Here is a 22347-nt window from a genome sequence, read left to right as displayed (position 1 = left end):
TATGAGAAAGATTACAGGCAGAATGGTCAATACGAGCAGCAGCACAGAGAGGAAAAAAAACTAGAATGCATCAGGTAACAATAAAGTCTAATATTGCTAGGACAATATATGAAGCTAGAAATAGTGGGACAGATGGCTGGAGAAACTGGCCATGGTCAGGTCAGGAGGGCCTGGGCTTTATTTTATAGGTAAACGGGAGTCAAAGGAGTGTTATGATCAGACTTGATTTTCAGGTAGTTCACTATCTACCTTATAGATAACAGAATCAAAAGAGTAATTGGTTTTCAGTTAATTCACTTTGGTGGTTGTGTGAAAAATAGACTTGGAAGGGACAAGATGAAAAGCAGAAATAACAGTTACATTTGTATTAATCTATGTCTAAGATAATGAGGACTGCCCACACAATACTAAGAAAGATGAAAATAAAATCTAGGGATCAGAAATTTAGAGTGGGGGGAGGGAAGGTCTCCTCTCAGCTCTTAGCTCAGGTTCCTGTGCAGGTAGTGACTATTTTGGACAACTTTATACCAATAAATTTGAAAAAGATAAAAACCATAATGAAGGAAAACTGATTCAAAAAGAAAGAGAAAACTTAGAAAGTCCTATAGTATTAAATACCATATGAATCAGTAGTTAAGGGCTTCTGGGTGGCACAGTCAGTTGGGCTTCTAACTCTTGGTTTCAGCTCCGGACATGATCTCAGCGTTCTGGGATCAAGCTCTGCACCAGGATCTCTGCTCAGAGGGGAGTCTGCTTGGGATTGTCTCTCTCTCTCTCCCTTGACTTATTCCCCCTCCCCACTTGTTCTTTCTCTCTCTCAAAAATTAAATAAATCTTTTAAAAAAAGTAGTAATTTTATGGGGCGCCTGGGTGGCTCAGTGGGTTAAAGCCTCTGCCTTCGACTCAGGTCATGATCCTAGGGTCCTGGGATCGAGCCCCGCATCGGGCTCTCTGCTCGGCGGGGAGCCTGCTTCCTCCTCTCTGCTTGCCTCTCTGCCTACCGGTGATCTCTGTCTGTCAAATAAATAAATAAAATCTTAAAAAAAAATAAAAAATAAAAAAGTAGTAATTTTAAAAAACCCTCATGGGTATCAGCTCCAGATTATTTTAATGGCAAGTCCTACTAAATAGTCAAGGAACTGATAATTCCAATCTTCCATAAATTATTCCAGAGGTTAGAAAAAGAGGATACTCTTCTACAGTTTATTTCTCTATTTTGTTAAAACATTTAGTCCTTAATGACTATATCTTCATAAAGACTTCTCATATAAATAAATCACAAGTTAGAAATTATTATAGTAAATCCTGAGGATGTATAAAAACTGTAAGACATGAATCCTGCCTTTAAGAAGCTTTGTAATAAGTTGTGAAATAAAGAAACCCAAGTCTTCCAACTTTGTTCTCCTTTTTCAAGATTGTTTTGGCTACTCAGGATCCTCTCAGATTCCACTAAATTTTAGGACAGAAACACCACGTGTTTCTATTTGTGCAAAGAACTTTGTTGGGATTATGATAGTAATTTCACTGAATGTGTAGACTGCTTTGAGAAATATTATCACTTTAACAATATTGTCTTCTAATCCACGAACACAGAATATATCTTCATTTATTTAACTCTTTTAAAACTCCTTAAGCAGGGGCGCCTGGGTAGCTCAGTTGGTTGGGTGACTGCCTTCGGCTCAGGTCATGATCCTGGAGTCTTGGGATTGAGTCCCACCTCGGGCTCCCTGCTTGGGAGTCTGCTTCTCCTGCTGACCTCTGTCCTCTCATGCTTTCTCTCTCACTCTCTCAAATAAATAAATAAAATCATTAAAAAAAAATTTAAAAACCCAAAAAACTCCTTAAGCAATATTTTGTGTTTCATTTACTGGTCTTAGTGTACTGTTTAGTGTAGAAGTCTTTTACCTCGGTTAAATTTATTCCTAAGTATTTTGTTCTTTTTGATGCTATAATAATGGAATTGTTTTCATAATTTTCTTTTTGAAATGTTCATGGTTAGCATGTATGAAATGCAACTGGTTCTTGTGTGCTCATTTTGTATCCCATAACTTTGCTGTTAAAATATTCTTTTCATCGGGGCACCTGGGTGGCTCACTGGGTTGGGCATCTGCCTCCAGTTCAAGTCATGATCTCAGGGTCTTGGGACTGAGCCCCACATCAGGCTTCCTGCTCAGCAGGAAGTCTGTTTATCTCTCTCCCTCTGCCCCTCCTCCTCATTTGTGCTCACCTGTGCTCGCTCTCTCTCTCTCTCTCAGATAAATAAAATCTTAAGAAAAAAAATTCTTTTCACTTACTTAATATTTATTTTAAATGAATAAATTCACATGTTTATATGCCTTTAGGTAGTAGATATATATTTAGTTGCATGGCATTAATATCTGCCTCACCATCTAAATAAATAAATAGTTTGATTTGATAACTTTTAGAAGGAAGCCAAATGAGGAAGAAGTATTTTCTTTATGCCTGGTCTTTTCAGCTTTTGTCATTTGTTGACCAACCTTTCCTCATCCCTTCCCTGAAACTTTTATTTTCTTTGGCCTTCCTCCAATTCTTCTATTTGTCTCACTACTTCTGTCCACAGGCTCATTCTCCTACCTCTAAGTTCCTGCTCAATTTGAACATGGTCTAAGATTCGGTGCTCATTCCTGTTTCCTGCTCTGTGGATTCCCTTTCTTCAGATTCCTCGTTTCCCAAAACTTCACTCATTTCCATTTGACTGACTCCCCTTAGTAAGCATACAGTAACAAGATATATATGAAGAATTGAGAACCTCAGCTCAGTGAGGAATGAACCTTTTCTGAACCACTTCTGTTGGCAGAGAGATGAATTTACAGGGAAGAGTAGACAAAACTTTTTCTATCCACCCCGTCTTTTATCAGGTAATATCTTTAAAGGAGTAGTTAAAGAGGGAGGGATAGTTTTCATTTTGTTTACCTTTATTTCTCTCTCCAGTACCATTAAAAAGGACATTCTGTATACATATTTCAACAATTCACACACAGAATTTTTTAAAACCTTAAGTTTGTGTAATTATTTTAAAGAGGGGGGAAAAAACCCACAAAACGATTAATTTAAAAATCAACTCACCAATAATGCCGCTATCTCTGCTTTCAAGGGTAGAGGTTGGACTAGTAACAGCCCCATAGCTGCAGTCTTTGGCAGCGGCATTTGTACTGACTGGCGGGAGGGTGGAGCAGGGGCTACTGGCTGGTGGAGAGGCAGTGCTACTAGTCAAGGTGGAACAGGGACTTATCCGCTGAGTGATTGCTGAGGTCTGAAAAATTGGAATGAAAAACAAGATCAACTGATCGCTGTTAAAGTAAAATGTATCTTATGGCAAAACATACGCTTTGATGAGAGAAAGAACAAAATCTACATACATAGCTTTTACATCAACTAGGTAGGTACTAGTTGCTTTCTGCCTTCTAGGGTAAGAGAGTCTGCATCACACAGTTAAGGTGCAACTTGATAAATTTAACACAAGCAGAGACTGTGGTCAGTTTTTCTGCCTAAGAAATTCCTAGTGACAAATATCCTTTATCACTGCCATGAATTCACAGAGGGATTTTTCATGAACTACAAGATGTCCTTGCTTTTTCCTATCAACAAAACTATTCTGAAAGCTTAGAAGTTAGTCTTGTTAATACTTTTCTTCAGATTTAAAAAAAAGTATCTGCAGCCAAGGAGAAATAAAAATAAGGCTCTCAATAAGAATAAACATTTTTTTTAATACATAGGTGGCTACTCTAAGACAGTAAATGAATGCAGAGAATATGCCTTATCCTTAAAGTCTAACTAAAAAATAGATAAAAAACAATGTTCATTTAAAGCAAAACTAAATAATTTCTCTGTAGAAACTGATTATAGACTGAGATTGCTTTGTATCTTGAATGACTTTTATATCTGAGGTCACCTCAGTTTAAAGTTTTTGATGGGAAGGAATGAATAATCGATTACCAAAAAGATTGGTGACAATATATCTTGGCTCACCTAATTTAACAAAAATCCACTTTTCCTTAGCTCTTTCTACCCAAATAAATTGCCAAAATAATGAATAAAAGCATGTATTTTTTCAAACACTAAAAAAATTTTATCCTTTTTAAAATAGTAAGTTATCAGTGACAAAATTACTGAAGGAACACTAATGATACCGTTCGACATCTTTAAATGTCAAATCTGAAAGAAATCTTTTGACTTCTTTACCTATAGAGTCACTATTCACATTCCCTCCACTAAAATTGAAGACTTACATTTAACAACTTGACTTGAAAATGTGTTAATCACTAAATACGAGAAAATTAAGGCTCTTTCACTCATCCTGAAATAAGTTTCAGATACAATCCCTTGTATTTAATCACATGTGTTGAATCCAGGTTTTGACTTTAATTTAAATGCTATAGCTAGGTCATAAAGGATACAGTCAACTTAAAGCACAAGTGACATTCTCAGAACCTTGCAATGAATCAAATCTTTTCAACTGCATTAATAATATTAGGAGCTGATTTTTGTTAGTCATACCACAATCTATACCATTTCTCTTTTCTCTATGTCATTTTTTTCTCCAGAGGATGGAGGAGTTTCAATTTCTTTGTAATCTCCTCTATTTTTATAAAATGATGCTGGCCTACCACAGCAATGAGTTTTAACTAGGCATGCAGGAGAATCACCTATGGAATGTAAAAAAGCAAGCTCCCCAATGAAATTGACAGATGTAGAACCCCACACCCCAGACTTACTGAATCAGAATCCTCCCTAGTTAGAATCTAACATGGCAATTTTTAACCTCCTCACTCTCAGTTTAAAAAAATATGTGGGTAGATGAAATGAACTACACTAGGATTTTTTTTTTTTTACATTAAATATATCTATAGTCATTCCATATTGAAAAAGTTCCATTTTGGTATGAATCTATTACCTCCATAGCAACTCATTTCCATTTTTAGACAAGATTCTCAGTCTGTTCTTTGAGAAAGGAAACTATATTATATGCATAATACAGCCAATGTGGAGGTTAAGCCCAAATGACACTATTTTTACTACAAGTTGTTCTCTACAAAATAAAACTTGTATCACAGAATGTATGCTTTAAAAGCTTTAACTATAAAGGCAAAGCTTAAAGATCAAGCCGTTTAGAAAGCAGAAATTTGCTCATGGCTTGTGAATTAAAAAGCAGGCCTCCTCTTTATCTAAGAAGGCCAGTTAATGAGATACAGAAATCTCCTCTAGGTAGAGAAAGACAACATTAACAGTTCTCCATACTTTAAGCTAAAATGGACATCTAATTAAACCACCCCACTTTCAAAACCTTTTAGTCGTTTTTCAATTGTGTTCTCTGGAAGTATCCCAAACTCCCAGTCTGATCTCTTAAAGGTTCTAAAATTTACAAAAGGTAAGAACCTGATGATGGAATTCCTAAAGTACATCCTACTACTCCAGAAATTGAGTGAAGAAAATATAATGGTTGGTTGAATATCACTTCAGTACTTTGTCTTTTGTAGAAAAACGATATATGCTGACTTTCCTGTGCTGGATTCTGTCCTTTCTAGTGTAACTCTGAGGATGCCATTACCCTCAGGCCCTCTCGAACAAAGCAATTTATCTTTGTTAGCATGCTGATTAGCTTGGAAGAAAGTCACCAAATGAAGATGATAACCTTAATAACCTTCCTAAGACTAAAAATTCCAATTCCAGTGATCAATTTAGTCATTTCCTTCTGTAGCTCCAAGATAGTTTCATGGTATATTATATTCCAAGACAGTCATAATTACTGATATTTTACATTTATTCAAAGCTTACAGTTTAAAAAATTTTAGCATTATTTCACTTACCCCTTACCAACCAAATAAGGCAAAATGAGTACTAATTTTCCCATTAAGAAATGTGAATAAGAAACTGCCCTCAAGAATGAAAGCTTTAACTTCCCCAAATCATAGTTCTTGCCATATATTTATATACTAATTATACTGCATAGTATTTTATACCTTTTATTTATATGGCATTTCACAGCTTACAAAGTAATTTCATATTCATGATTTACCTTGATCCTCACAACAATCCTGTCAGGTTTTATTATTTTATATTACACTGAAACAGTATGGTGCAGCTGTTAAGAACAGAAATTTGTAAAAGCGACTATCTGGATTTGAATACTATTCTATCACTTTGTGGCACCGTGCTTCCACTTTTTTATCTGAAATCTGGAATATCCAAGGACCCTATCACATTGGGTTGTCGGAAGCTTAGACAAAATAGTACAAATAAAGCAATTAGTACAATGATTAGCATGTAGCAAGCACTTCATAAATGTCAGCTGTTATTATCTATGAAAAACCTAAAGCTCAGGGAGGTTAAGTGACATGTTCGAATTCACAAAGTCATAGGTGGCAGGGTTGGAAGCAGGGCACAGATTTTTTACTTCTTCGTTCAGGGACTTTTCTGTTTTCTTTCCTTTGTTAACTGAAGTATAGTTGATACCCAATGTTACTTCAGCTTCAGATGAATAACAGTGATTCTTACAAGTTTATGTTATGCTGTGCTCACCACAAATTTAAATGACTATTCTATTATTAGAAACAACATGATCGGGGTGCCTGGGTGGCTCAGTGAGTTAGAGCCTCTGCCTTTGGCTCAGGTCATGATCCCAGGGTCCTGGGATCGAGCCCCGCATCGGGCTCTCTGGAGCAGAGAGCCTGCTTCCTCCTCTGTCTCTGCCTGCCTCTCTGCCTGCCTCTCTGCCTACTTGTGATCCCTGTCAAATAAATAAATAAAATCTTAAAAAAAAAAAAACCAACAACATGATCCTTGGCAAATACTCCTACTGTAACATCATGTTCCTTGGTCATTATTAGAACACAGTCACGTTTTTAACTGGACACAAACATCAAGAAATAAAAAGTAAAAAAAATGGATATTTTACTTAAACCAGTATCAGAAAGGCCCTCAACATATATCATTCCTATTTTTTATTCACGGGGCATAGCATACCAACACAGTTAAAATATAAACTGATTTAAAAAAAGACAATCAATCCCTGCCATTGTGAAGCTTACACTCTTGTATGAGATACACACAAGGAAAGAAAAACAAAAATCCACAACTAAATATGGTGTGTAATAAATTAATGATTAAGAGCTATAAAAAAAAAAAAGCAGCAGGATAAGGGGTGATAACCATGGGCAGGTGCTATTAGAGACAGCAGGTAAGGAAGGCTTCCCTGAAGAGGTAACACTTGAGCAGAGCACCAAATGAAGTGAGCAAGTGAGTTTTGGGGGGAGTGCTTTCCATTATTAAAGGAATGTTCTGTGTCAGAGGAATGACAGGAAGGCCAGTGATGCTGCAGGGCTGCAGGTCAAAGGGAGAAGGGTTGGCAGTGTAGGAGAGGTAGTAGCAAGGGGTCAGATGAGGCAGTGCTTTTCTGATCACGCTGAAGATTTTAGATTCAACTCTAAATGTGATGGGAAAACAGTGGAGGATTGAGAGCACAGAAGCAAAAGGATCGGATTCACGTTTTACAAGGATCACTCTGGTTATTGTGTGAACAGATTACAAAGGAGCAAGAATGGAAGCAGAGGGCTATTAGGAGGCTGTTTATTCATTCAGTAAATATTTACTGAGCACCTGCCAATGCTAGACCCTATTCTAGATGTAGAGGATACAGCAGTAAATAGGACAGGCGGAAGTTCCAGGGGCGCCTGTGTGGCTTGGTCGGTTAAGCATCTGCCTTTGGCTAGGGTCATGATCCCAGGGTCCTGGGATAGGCCCTGAGTTGGGCTCCTTGCTTGGTGAGGAGCCTGCTTCTCCCTCTCCTCCCCACTCATGCTCTTTTAATCTCTCACTATCTTTGTCTCTCTCTCTCTCAAAAAGATAAGTAAAATCTTAAAAAAAAAAAAAAAAAAAAAAAGTTCCAGGCCTTACAGTCCAGTAACCATCACAGTAGCCCAGGCAAGAGGACAATGACCTGGACTCAGGTGTAGCAGTGGAAATAAAGAGAAGGGAGCAGATTCAACATATATTTTGCAGACAAAGCCTACATGATTTGCCAAAAGAGTGAATGAATAATCTGATAGTGAAAGCTCAAGAAAGGCTCCGATGTTTTTGTCCGAAGCATGAAAGTGGTACAAACTACTCAGAAGGAAAACACTGCAGAAGGAGCAGGTTCTGGGAAAAAATGTAAGGGTTCAGGTTTTGACATGTTAGGTTTGAGCTGTGTCTTGGACACAACAGGTAGAAAAGGGAGTACAGGTAGCTGGAAATACACTGGAGTTAAGGGGAAAGGCAGGGCCAGAGGCAATTCAGAAGTTAAGAGAGTATTAAAAAAAAAAAAAAAAAAGAATGGAGGAGTTTCAATATGATTAGAATCTCCAGGCATCGGAATTTTATAAAAAATGCCCAGGTGATTGTAATGTGCAGCCAGCAAAACCAATGACCAAGGGAATGAGCATAGAGAAGTCAGAGGAGAGAGCTCTGGAACACCTGAATATTATCCACATGATCTATAAATATAATCCTTAAAGACTATATTATTTTGTGACAAAGCTAACATAGGACACAGAATCTTCACAAGTATTTGCGAAGAATATACAAGATGAACTCAAATTGTCATCTTCTAGAATAAAGGATTCACTACAGGACATACATTTTAAAAATGAGCACACAAATAAATCTGAGTCTACTTCCTTTGCTACATTTAAATTAAAAAATAGCTAGAAGAAAAAAAATCTATGGAATAAATGTTCACATTGCTGGTATTTTTAAACTTTCTGACATGAATATTTAGATCATTAATTCTTCAGATTTTCACTTTTCTAATTATGTATTCAAATTTAAATTTTTTGAGCACCTCTTAACTGTAAGTTTTATATATTATCAATATATACTATAAGTTTTGTAATATTTTGTTATTATTTCAGTTTAAAATATTTTCTAATTTCTTATGATTTCTTCTTTGGCTGAAAGGCTATTTAGAAGTATATTAATAGCCAAATATTTGGGGGATTTTCTAAATTATCTTCTAGCTATTATTAAGGTTATCACTTTGTAATTGATTAATTCTACTATGATCACAGTAACTGTAATCCAAAATTTATCAAGACCTGGTCAGCATACTGTCAATTTGATAAATAATCCATATGTACCTGAAAACAATGTATATTCTGTAATTTCCAGGTGCAGTGCTCACATAAATGTCAATTCTGTTTCTTGGCTTATGCACTTAATAATTTCTTCATTCATTCCATAATGAATCAAAACTTTAAAGTGACTTTTTAGACCTAAAATGAAACTAAAAGGTGTTTCACAAACTAAAGTAATACAGTGATGATAGAAAGTTGAGCTACATCTTCAGGCCTCAAAAGTCATTCAACCATTGGGATGCACACATACACACACCCTGCAACATTGTTCCTGATATAACAGGCTGATTTATTCCACATTTCGTAGGTGACAGCAAGCAGTTTACCTGATTTTCATCCTGTACCTCCATGTTGTATTGGTCACCCGGCTGAACTTCCGTGACTTTCTCTCCAAGGAGGAAACCCAGACGAGTCATGAGTGTGTTTGCTGCCTCATCTACAGATGGAGGAGGACCAAGTTCCTGTTCAGCATCACCTACAACAGACAGACATTGAAACACTTGAGTCTTTCAAAATAAAATGGCCTCGTCCCACAGCTATTCTTACAATTAATTTGGTCATTCCCTTTGTTTTAGTTCTAAATCCAAAATTACCAGGTCCCTGCCTAGAAGCCGATTTTCCCACTTCCACACAATTGATATATTATTTCCTCGGATTATCCTCAATATATCTACTTGAAACCTGGACTTAAGAGAATGTTTGTAATTTACTAACTAGAAGAAGTTTCCTATTTCTTTGGCAGTTAGGGTTCCAATTCAGTTCTAGTCTTAGACCTAGCTCCAGCCACAATCCCCACCTTCATTCAAGTTCTTTTATCTTTTTTTTCTTTTCTCTTAGAGTTTGTGTAAATATTTTTTTCAAAAGATTTTGAAATAAGTTTACACTTTTAAAAAAGTTTCAAGAATAGTAAAAAGAACATTGTTTCCCTTAACCATTTGGAAGTACAGACATGATGTCCCATCATCCCCAGTTAGTGTGTCCTATAAACAAGGACATTCTCTTTACATGGTCACAGCACCAGCACAGATGTCAGGAAACTAACATTTGGCATTATTATGATCTCAACCACAGATCCCATTCAAGTTTTGTCCCAGCAACGTCCTTTCTAGCAAAAGGATCCATTTCAGTGTTATTCAGTACATTTCATTCTCAGTTCTCTTTTAATTTGGAACAGTCATCCAGTCTTCTTAACTTTCAAGACCTTGACACTTCTGAAAATTATAGGACAGTTGTTTTGTACAATGTCCCTCAATTCGAACTTATCTCCTATTACCTTGTACTTTGACTCAGGTTACACATTTTGGGCAAAACTATCACAAAAGTGATGTTCTGTTAACTTTGATCGCTTGGTTATAGTAGTGTTTGCTATATTCTGCCATTCTAAAACTATTCTTTTCTCTTTGTAATTAATAAGTAATCTGTGGGGGGGTTACTTTGAGTCTACATAAATATATCAACAAGTTTTTAAATTAAAAAAATTTTTTGTGATAAAAATGTATACCAAGATTTTTCATTTTAACCATTTTAACAAGTACAAGTCAGTGGCATTAAGTTCATTCATAGTGTTGTATAGCCACTGCCACTGTCCACTTCCAGAACTTTTTCATCTTCCCCCAAAGAAACCCTGTACCCATTAAATAAAAACTTCCCATTCCCCCCTCTTACTAGCCCCAACTAGTCTCTATTCTGCTCTCTGTCTCTACAAATTTGCCTTTTCTTGGTACCATGCAAGTGGAACCACACAATATTTGTCCTTTGACATCCTGCCTAACTGACTTTGCATGTTTTCAAGGGTCATTCATGTTGTAGCATGTATCAGAATTTCATTCCTTTTTATGAACAATTAATATTCCATTGTATGTACATTACCATAGTTTATTCAACTGATATTGGACCTTGGGTTGTTTTTAATCTGTTAGATATTAGAATATATCATATATATATTTCTATATATGTTATACATAAGAATAATGATAGTATAGACACTGGTGTGAAAGTATCGATTGGACTCTCCTCAGTGACCCTTTGCCCACTACTTTTTTAGCATTCACTAATGCTTCTTGATTGAATTCATTACTATCATGCCAAGTAGTAATTTTTCTAAACCCATCACTTTTTCAACAGCTTAGTTTCTTTTCCTTACTTATTTATCAGAACTTAATGATTCCTATATATTCACTGACTTACAACCTGTTACTATCATTATTTATTTTGTTGTTCCAGTTGTCCCAGATTTGGCCAGGGTAAGCCGTTTCAGTGTGGCTCTTGCAACATTTGGACATACTTGTGTCATTTTCTGAGTACTTCCTTTCTTTCTGGTACAATAAGATGTTCCAGGATCATCTTTTACTTTCCCTGCCCTAGCCCTAGAATCAGATGTTTTTCCAAGAAGCCCTGGTTATTTTTAGTGGAGAAAGGCATTTAGAATATCAGGTATGCTTATGGCTGTTAGGATGCCATTGACCTCCAGGTCCACAGGGACAGAGTTAGGCAGTATGATCATGTACATACACACATGTATATATACATACACATTCACACATCCTTATATTCATTTTCGTTTGTAATTCTGTACACAAACATACACCCCAAAAGTTCCCGGTGATGTTCTAATTTCAATTCACTCCCATAAGGTTAATTTAGGTTTTATTTTTCCCCAAAGCTTTTTTCCCATAGTTCTTCAATTGTGAGAAATCTGACTCTCACTATCCTTACTTCATCTGTTCCCCCTTTAAATACATATGTCACTGCTGCTCACGGCCATCCTGCACGCAAGTGCTCTACTCCCCCAGCTTGGGGTCCTACCCCATGCCACAGGAGGCTGACTAGCATGTCCCCCACAGTCAGAGTCTTTTTTTTTTTTTTTTTTTTAAAGAGAGAGTGAGAGAGAGCATAACACATGCACAAGAGAGTGGAGGCTAGAGGCGGAGGGAGAGAGAATCTCAAGCAGACTCCCTGCTGAGCACACAGCCTTATGCAGGGCTCGATCGATCCCACAAGCCATGAGATCATGATCTGAGTCAAAAATCACAAGTCTGATGCTTAACCGAGCCACCCAGGTGCCCCCAGGGTAATTTTTAAAAATTTGATATATAATTCACATACCATCAACTCTATCCTCTTGAATTGTACAGTTCAGTGGTTTTTAGTATATTCATAAGGTTATGCAACCACCATCACTTTCAAATACCAGAATATTTTAATCACTCCAAAAAGAAACCCCATTAAAGTTCATTTTTGCCCTGAAATTTATATAACCCCCCTCCCAAATTCCTGATCGTTGGTATTCATTTTAATCCTCTACCTCCAGACTGCTACATTCTTTTCATACAATTTGCTTTTTTAGGTTCTTTTTCTATTTAGGCTATTTTTCAGTGGTCACCAACTATAGGAATTATTCTTTTTCAAACCTTTTCACTGAGGGATGCTAAACAAAGTCAATATGAGGTTTTTCCTTGGACTCACCATCAAGATAAACTTACTTTCAAATCGAGAATTTATCATCGTTTCTCAGTCTTTTGGCTAAGATCAAGTGAAAAAAGAGAATTTATAGAAATCACACAAAAAGGAGCCAAGGAATGCAATATGATCTACTCTAAATGTGATGTAGAAATAATTTATTTAAACCACCTGTTTATACTAACTTGACTTATGGTTAACATTTTTTCAGATTTTGTTGTCATTTAGATCATTTAGTCTAACTTTATAATAATCCACAGAAGCACAGATCCTACAGGACATTACAAAAATCTTTTTTAGAGAGAGACCTGTCCTTTTAACACAAGCAGCATCAGTTATAATGTCATATGGTTTGATGCCAAAATAGCTTCTTAATTTTTTCTTAATATTCAGTCTTACACATTAAACCATTCCATATGGCAAGAAAATGTGGTTGTTATTATTCAGTTTACATTTATCTTAACTTCTCTACTAAAGTTATAAGCTGGGGGTCAGAGGAAGGGACTATGTGTATATTTTTGCATACTACTGCTGAACTCAAGTGGTGCATCTGTGGAAAATCTATACAGAACGTTAACTGAATTAATGTCAGAATAGAAAAACGGGCTCTATTTTCTCTCCCCTACTTCCTTTCCAAGAGTCAACAAAAATAGATTCTCTGCCACAGAACAGATATAATAGAATCAATGAGGTTATTTTTATTTACAAATATTTAAGTTTACACTGTTCTTGCTGCCCCCCCGACTCACCTCAAGAATGAAAGCTTTTTATTCCTTCATAAAAAGGTAACGGCTGGGGCGCCTGGGTGGCTCAGTGGGTTGAGCCTCTGCCTTGGGCTCGGGTCATGATCTCAGGGTCCTGGGATCGAGCCCCGCATCGGGCTCTCTGCTCGGCAGGGAGTCTGCTCCCCCCACCCACCGACTGCCCCTCTGCCTACTTGTAATCTCTCTCTGTCAAATAAATAAATAAAATTTAAAAACAAAAGGTAACTGCTATATTCAAATGGATGAATTACCCTTTTCCCCTTCTATAGATTAAACTAGCTAAGCTTTTCCAAATTCTTCTTAGCATAGATTCCTGACCTATAGACATTTGGGGGCTCCACTTCATTTTCTTCTAGGACTTATTCTGGTAATTATCAAGTATTTTCTATGTACATGTTAACACCAGGTACTATGAGGACTTATATAATGTGGAGGAAGTACAGTCACTGATTTTAAAAAGTTTATACTCTGTGGAAAATAAGACATTAAATTATATGATTCATTTATTTAACACATAGTGCTTATTATGTACAAGTCACTGAACAATTTACAAATATTAATTCGTCTTTATAACAACTTTATGAAATAGGTATTATCACCCTCATTTTACAGATGAGAAAACTTAGGGACAAGCAATAAATGGTAGAGCCAGGTTTAGAACCCAGGCTCCCTGACTCCAGAATCAATGTTCCCAGCTAGTAAGTTTTACAGCTCTCTCAATGGAAAGTAATATTACAAATAGTAAGAATGTCTAAATGAGAGACAGCTTATTAATAGCCATATTGCTTACATGTGATATTGTGATATAAGAAATGTATATCTGGGGGCGCCTGGGTGGCTCGGTGGGTTAAGCCTCTGCCTTTGGCTCAGGTCATGATCTCAGGGTCCTGGGATAGAGCCTCGCATCAGGCTGTCTGCTCAGCAGGGAGCCTGCTTCCCCCTCTCTCTTTTGCCTACCTCTCTGTCTACTTGTGATCTTTCTCTCTGTCAAATTAAAAAAAAAAATGTATATCTGGTTCTTTTTCCTAGTTGTTGGAACAGAGCTCCTGAACTCCTGGAATTTCGTGAGTTACAGCGGTGGGAGAAACATGTTTTATTTTTCAGAAGCCCTTTTGAGGTGACTCTAAACAGCTGTGGGAGCTAACAGAGAATCAGAGAATAACAGTTACCAGAGAATCAACCATTTAGAAGGTTGGAACTTTCACTCCCACTCCCCAACATACAGGGAGGGGAAAGGGGGCTGACGATTGAGTTAATCAGCTATTGTCAATGATTAATCAATCATGCCTACATAATGGGACTTCCATGAAAATATTAAACAATGAGGTTTGGAGAGCTTCGAGGTTGATAAACACATCCACATACTGGGAGGATGGTACACCTAAACTCCACAAAGACTGAAGCTCCTGTGCTCAGGACTTTTCTGGACCTCCTCTTATGTACCTCTTCATCTGATTGTTCATTTGTATCAGTAAAGATATCCCTTATGAGAGACATCTGGTGGCTCAGTTGGTTAAGCACCTGACCTTTTTTTTTTTAACTTTTTTAAAAAAATATTTTATTTATTTATTTCAGAGAGCAACAGAGATAGTGAGAGAGCATGAGTGGGGAAGACAGGGAGAAGCAGGCACCCCACTGAGCAGGGAGCCCAAGGTGGGCTTGATCCCAGGACCCCAGGATCATGACCTGAGCCGAAGGCAGACGCCCAACTGACTGAGCCACCCAGGCGCCCAAGCATCTGACTCTTGATCTCAGCTCGGGTCTTGATTTCAGGGTCATGAGTTCAATACCTGTGTCGGGCATGGAGCTTACTTAAAAAATAAATAAATAAAAATAAAATAAAATAAATCCCTATGATAAACTGGTAATATTCAAGTGTTTTCCTGAGCTCTGTGAGTCATTTTGTGCTTCTGAGACTATCATATAGAAGAAATTATACCTGAGATTGGCTTTTTAAAAATTCAGCATAATGCTTTTAAGATCCATTCAAATTGTTGCCTGTTTCAATAGTTTGTTCCTTTTTTATTTCTGAGTAGCAGTAATACATTGCATAGATGTACCCACATTTTGTTTAACCATTTACCTACTGAAGGACGTTTGGGTTTCCAATTTCTATATATTCTGAATAAAGCTACTACAAACATTCATGTACAAGGTTTTGAGTGGATATAAGCTCTAATAGACAGAGATCAGGAATTCTGCTAAATATAAACATTTTACAAGAGAGCTCCCCATAATGATGGATTCTCTAGTCTCAACAGTTAACAATACTGAGGCTGAGAAACTCTGAAACACCCTCCCCTTCAAAATTTGTCAAACTGGATGTACTCTCAACACAGAGTGTCCAATCGGATATTTTCTTTTCTTTCTTTCTTTCTTTTTTTTTTTTTTTTTAATTGAAAGAGAGAGAGAGAGAGAGAGAGCACAAGAGTAAGGGAGAGAGAAAGAGAGAGAGAGCATGAGCAGGGGGAGGGACAGACTCAGGGGTAGAAGGAGACTCCCTGCTGAGCAGGGAGCCCTATACATGTAGGGCTGAATCCCAGGACCCTGGGATCATGGCTTGAGCCGAAGGTAGACACTCAACTGACTGAGCCATCCAGGTGCCCCCAATCTGTTATTTCTGAGAATTCCTAGAATTACTTCAATTTCTGGCTTACAATGAAGTTTTAGTCTTCAGATTGTTTCTTTCCTGAGTGTGGGGTTTGTTTTCTGTATTACTAGGTTCTAATAATCTTTTCAGTCTTCAACACACTTTGGTCTTACATAGGACTTATTGGGAATGAACTGTGTATGTCAAGGGTGGAGAAACATAACAAGGCACAGAACAACTTAAATAAAAATATAATACATCTCAGATGATAACACAGATGATCCTTTATTAATTAAAACAATAGCTAGCACATATGAAGATTAACTATATGCCATGTACTGTTTCTAAGTATTGTATTATACATACTAACCCATTTAATTATCCTAACTGCCTTACAAGGGTAGGTACTCTTAACCTTATTTTACAGATAAGGGAAGTAGGCACAGAAAGAGTAAGTAACTTACCCAAATTCATATGGGTAATGAGTGGTTGTCCAGGCAATTTGGATCTAGAACTCAAGCTCTTAACCCCAGGTTATACTGTAATCCTTGATTCCAGTCTCTTACCATGTTGCTGGCATCACCCCCTACCATCTCTCTACTCAGGGTATCTGCTATCATAACTCTCAAAATTCCTCTTCAACCCTCCTACCAAATATTTGCTGTCAAAATTTCTCATGGGACACCTAGGTGGCTCAGTTGGGTAAGTGTCTGACTTCAGCTCTGGTGGTGATCTTGGGGTCTTAGAATCAAGTCACGTGGTGGGCTCCACGCTCAGTGGGGAGTCTACTTCTCCCTCTCCCTTATTCCTCTGCCCCTCCCCATTGCCCCTGCCCATGCTCACTTGCTCTGTCTCAAATAGATAAATAAAATCTTTAAAAAAAATCCTCCTCTTCATACCAAATGTCTTACCCACCTTTTTGACTTGTCCATGACCATCTAGGCATTTTTATAACCAAACACATGAATTTGTGATTTTGTATAATGATGAATTTGGAATATGATAAACAAAACAAGTGATCACTGTAAGACTATTTTACACGAAATAAATCATATAACTTTCATACATTCTCTGCTGATCAAAACTATTTAAATTTACAGCCTTATTTTATTTTAGCTCTTTAGGACGAGTGTATTCATGCATTAGGCTTTGCTCCCAGAACACTGAATAAAGAATACAGCACCATAAGAGATAAGGGATTCTAAAATTTACACGGAAATGGAAAGGTCCAGGAATAGTAAAGAAAACTTGAAGAAGAATGACTTCCATTACTTAATATCAAGAGTAAACATAATGCTAAAGCACTTAAGATAGAATGTGACTGACACAAGCATAGATAAAAAGACCAGTGGAAGAGAATAAAGAATCGAGAAGCATATCTATACATGTATAATTCACCTCATTTAGGAAAAGGGTAAGCCACTGCCATATTTTAGTAACAGGACGGTATTTTCAGTAATTGATGATGGATCAATATGATATGAATAAAAATAAAACTTGTTCCTACATCACACCATATACAAAGCTCAATTCCATAAGGAATACAGACCCAAATATGAAAGGTAAAACAATACATTTTCTGGAAGATAAACTAACAGCATATCTGCATGACCTAGGACTGGGCAAAGACATTTTAAACAGGACAAAAAAGGCACTTAACCACAAAAGAAGACTGGTTCTTTGTGAAGTTTATTGATAAGAAAAACTTCTGTTCACCAAAGACACCATTAAGATGGTAAGAAGGCAAGCCATATGGTAGGAAAAGGTATCTCTAATTCAAATATCCAACAAAGGGCTTATTCTAGAATATACAGAGAATCCATACAAATCAATAAGAAAAATAAAGACAATCTTACCAAAAGATGAACCAAAAAATTTATACAAGAATTTACAAAAGAATACACCCAAATGACCAACAGGCATATGAAAAGCTGTTCAACATTACCGGGAAATACTATGGACTACAAGAAACAAATTGAGGGCTTCAGAAGGGAGGCTGGTTGGGGGATGGGTTAGACCAGTGATGGGTATTAAGTAAGGAATGCACTGCATGGAACACTGGGTGTTATATGCAAACAATGAATCATGGAACACTACATCAAAAACTAATGATGTATCATGACTAACACAACATAATAAAATAAAATAAAGTAAAATAAAATAAAATGAAAAGAAAAGAATCCTGCTAAAAACAAAAACAACACCGTCCCCCCAAACCCCCAAAACATTACTGGGAGATGAAATAAAAATCACAGTGAGATACCACTGCACATGTACAGTGCAGAATAGCATGCAAAATGAATAAACAAACAACCCTAGCAATACAGTGTCAAAAAATACTTAAATACTGCTGTGCTGGTGGGATTGCAAATTGGTAGCATTAGATTTGGGAAAAATTTTAAGTTGAATGTACTGAAAACTGTAGCATATCCACTGCTGGGTATTTACCAAAAGCAAAAGTATACATAGGTGCACCAAAATATATGTAACAAATATTCACTGAGTTGTTCATAATAGCCAAAACTGACAATGTCCATTAACAGTACAGACACAATGAAATACCAGCAATAAGAGAGAAATCTAACAAATATCCTATTGAACAAAAGAAGAGAGATTCAAAAGAATACATACTAAGTGATTTCATTTGTACAAAGAGTGAAAATGGGGAAAGGAAATAACAGAATGGCAGTCATATAGTGGTTATACTCACAGAGTAGATAATGATGTGGGGGACGCATGAGGAAAACTTCTAAAGTGCTTGGTAATATTCTATTATCTTGACCTAGGTAGTGGTTAGGTGGGGGTGTTTGCTTCAGAGAATTTCATCAAGACTACATAATTATGATTGGTATACCCTTCTGTATTTATAGTTTAATTTTAAAAAATATTTTATTTATTTATTTGACAAAAGAGAGATCACAAGTAGGCAGAGAGGCAGACAGAGAGGAGGAAGCAGGCTCCCCAGTGAGCAGGGAGCCCGATGCGGGGCTCAATCCCAGGACCCCGAGATCATGACCTGAGCCAAAGGCAGAGGCTTAACCTACTGAGCCACACAGGCGCCCCTATAATTCAATTTTTAAAACTTAACAGAAAATGTACTAAGGACACTGGGTTTAAGAATGAAACAATTATTGATATCTGTTTTTCCTCCAAGAAAGAAGTCAGAATTATGAAAAAAGAAGTAATGCTGTATGTATTTCAAAATTTAGTATAAAATTAAAAAGTACTTGGCCACTCCTCTGGTACCAGTTAACAACTTAAAGTAGAGCAATGACGTACAGAGAGAGAGAAGCCAATGAATACAAGAAATGTTTTATAAATAAAGGAAGTGCTGGAGACCACAGAGAAAACAAACTTGTCTTGGAAGGATGGAAGCAGGAAAAGGAGGGAAGAGGGCTCTTCAATGAGGCTATATTCAGAAGTCTTATAATGGATGAGGCTGGTTTTGTAATAGTAGAGCTAGGGAACTCTGAGGGAGCTGAGGGAATGATCTTCAGATTCACATTCTATGACTTACCAGTTCAACACAAACATAGAGCTCTAATTTCAAGATGGATTAAATGCAGCATATTTAATGTTGTTCTACAAGAGTGTTTTAAATTTATTTCTAGAATAATAATATTGATAGTAGACTAGTAGTAGTAACAATGATAACTATTACTTACTGGGCTATTAGTGTCTAGTACTTTCCTAAGTGCTTTACATGTATTAAATCACTTAATCTTCACAAGGTTCCCTACCCTACAGACAGGAAAAGGGAGGTACATGGAGACAGTTCTTGCCTGCCGTGGTTACAGAGTTAGATCAGTGACAGAGTTAATGCTGAAGTCCAGGTTGTCAGGCTCCTGAGCCCGTGTTCTCAACCACCTTAGTATTTTGCCAGGAAATAGGTGATTGCTGTGTATGAACTGTTTATATGGTTACTTTGTTTACTTTTATCTTTTTAAAAAGATTTTATTTATTTATTTATTTGACAGAGAGAGTGTGTGAGTGCATGAGCAGGAACAAGCGGTAGAGGGAGAAGCAGACTCTCCACTGAGCAGGAAGCCCGACGCAGGGCTCCATCCGAGGACCCCAGGATCAAGACCTGAGCCAAAGGCGGACGCTGAATCAAATGAGCCACCCAGGAGCCCCTACGTTTATCTTTAACAGTATCCTGATGATAGACAATATAGGAAAGCATTCATTAACTCAATAAATATTTACTGAGTACTTTCTGTGTGTCCCCAGCACTGTGTCAGGTGTTACCTACACATTTATGAACAACGGGCATAGCCTCTATTCTTAAGGAGGTTACAGTCTCTTGGGGGAAAAAAGAAAATCAATCAGTCTGTTAATTAAATCACAGTAAATTAAACTATGTGAGAAATGCAATGCAAGCAAGAAAGAGGATGCTGTAAAAAAGCAAGCGCTGAACATTTTGGTCCTTGTTTTCCTTGATGATACCAATTCTCCTTTCAGAGATGGTTTATACTTTATATTTGTAAAAAAAAAAAAAAAGTGTCTTCTATTTGGCTATTTCTGTAGCCCAACCACAGAGGGATTAGACAATGACTAAAACTGTGTAAAGAAACGACTGTGTATGGGGTGACCAGGTGATGGGTACTGAGAAGGGCACGTGATGAGCACTGGGTGTTGTATACAACTAGTAAATCACAGCACACTACAACAAAAACTTATGATATACTATATGCTGGCTAACTGAACATGAAGGAAAAAAAAAAAAGAAATGACTGTCTAATAGCTAATGCATCCAAACCCCTAATCTACATCCACAACATGGCAGGCTACACAGAGTCTCAGTGTATAGACTCTCTTAATTCTCCGCATTCTCTTAGCATTTTCACATCAGGCTGTTTACATTTTTTCTTTATGATCTGCTAATTATAAACCACTTGTTCTCATCTATTGCAAAACTCAGAAATTTGTACCACATTTAATCAAATAAAGAAACCCATTCATTCTCTCTCAGAGTTTTAAAACCTATGATTAGCTTGGCCCAAAGCAAACCTGGTAACATTTTCATTTCTCAGTTCTTAAATGATTACCTAAACTTTTTCACTTTCTAAAGAATATTGCGAAATGGGTGGCTGTTAAAACCAGGGCTGTTATTAATCACAGTAAGTGCTGAAGCCAGCACACGGGCTCTGCCACATTCTCCCCAAACTGGGCTCCAGCTTGTTATACGGCTTCAGTTCTTCAAGCTTATGAACCCCTTTGTAGCAAATGAGACAGTGAAAAGATATATTCTTAGTAGAGAGAAATCTCTGTCACTTACATACATTTATAACATATTAAATTGTTTCATTTTGCCTTCATCTGACTTTTTGGGTTCATTTCATTCATTCAACACACACTGAATGAAAGTCTACTATGCACCAGGCACTACAGGAAGCACTGTGAATACAACTGTAAGAATAAGGGAGAAAATCTATTAAATTCTCCAGATGGGTGTTTTTGATAATTTTAGTGTTTATTTTTTCTTGATTGGGCACTTGAGAAGAAATGATTAAGGAATAGTTATTTAAAAGCTTACACTGAAAAAAGGCCATGATGATTCACCTACAGTTTAACTCTTTCTTTTCTCTAAAATAGCAGACCTTCTCTGTCATTATCAAAAATGTTACTTGGTTAGGGACCAGCTAAGGCATTTGTTGTAGTAGAGAACTCATTTTTTAAAAAAAATTATTTATTTATTTGACAGACAGAGATTACAAGTAGGCAGAGAGGGAGTCAGAGAGAGGAGGAAGCAGGCTCCCTGCTGAGCAGAGAGCCCGATGCGGGGCTCGATCCCAGGACCCTGAGATCATGACCTGAGCCGAAGGCAGAGGCTTTAACCCACTGAGCCACCCAGGCGCCCCAAGAACTCATTTTAATGAAGAAAATCAGCATCATTGTTTTGTTAAGATGCCAGAAAACAGCATCCATATTTTATGCCCCTGAATGAAATGGAAGTTTTACTTGTACATATATGAATTCTAACCAATGTTCTTTAAGACTTATAAATAGAAAAATTACTTATATAAAACAAATAATACCTTTAGATTTTAAGGGTAGCCTTCTGTTCTAGAGTAGCCAAAGATGATTTACATGGATTAATAGAAGGGTAAGTCTTCAATATACACTAGTCATTTTGTGGTAAATATAAAAATGTATTGTGTGGCTTTTGAAATTCAATGTTTTAATAAAACATTGACCAGCAGATAAGAACATTCCTTTTAAACTGGTTTGCAACAGAGCCAAGCAGTACAAACCCAGACAGTAGTAAGCTTATGTCTCATGATCCTCTTCAAACACGAAAAGAAACTCTCTACTCATTTTGCATGATTACTCCTATTTCCTATTTAGTATTTTTTTCCTGGCAACAAAAGAAACATCAGTTTCATCTACTCATATTTATAAC

The 22347-nt window shown here is 36.9% G+C and overlaps 1 protein-coding gene across 10 annotated transcripts in view; it reads right to left on the bottom strand.

Moving 5' to 3' along the window:
- The window catches only part of TANC2 (tetratricopeptide repeat, ankyrin repeat and coiled-coil containing 2), a 365737-nt gene that overhangs the window by 146270 nt on the left and 197120 nt on the right, over positions 1-22347 (bottom strand). For all 10 annotated transcript variants that reach the window (XM_032321490.1, XM_032321491.1, XM_032321492.1 and 7 more), the window contains 2 exons: positions 9458-9606; positions 3088-3274 (listed from right to left, as the gene is read on the bottom strand). In XM_032321490.1, coding sequence (XP_032177381.1) covers positions 3088-3274; positions 9458-9606 — 336 coding nt within the window. The remainder of the gene's footprint in view (positions 1-3087; positions 3275-9457; positions 9607-22347) is intronic.

The sequence above is a fragment of the Mustela erminea genome, chromosome 18 (genome assembly GCF_009829155.1).
Source record: "Mustela erminea isolate mMusErm1 chromosome 18, mMusErm1.Pri, whole genome shotgun sequence".
NCBI classification, from domain to species: domain Eukaryota; kingdom Metazoa; phylum Chordata; class Mammalia; order Carnivora; family Mustelidae; genus Mustela; species Mustela erminea.
Note: the sequence above shows the minus strand (reverse complement) of the source record. Positions and strands in the feature narration are given on the sequence as shown.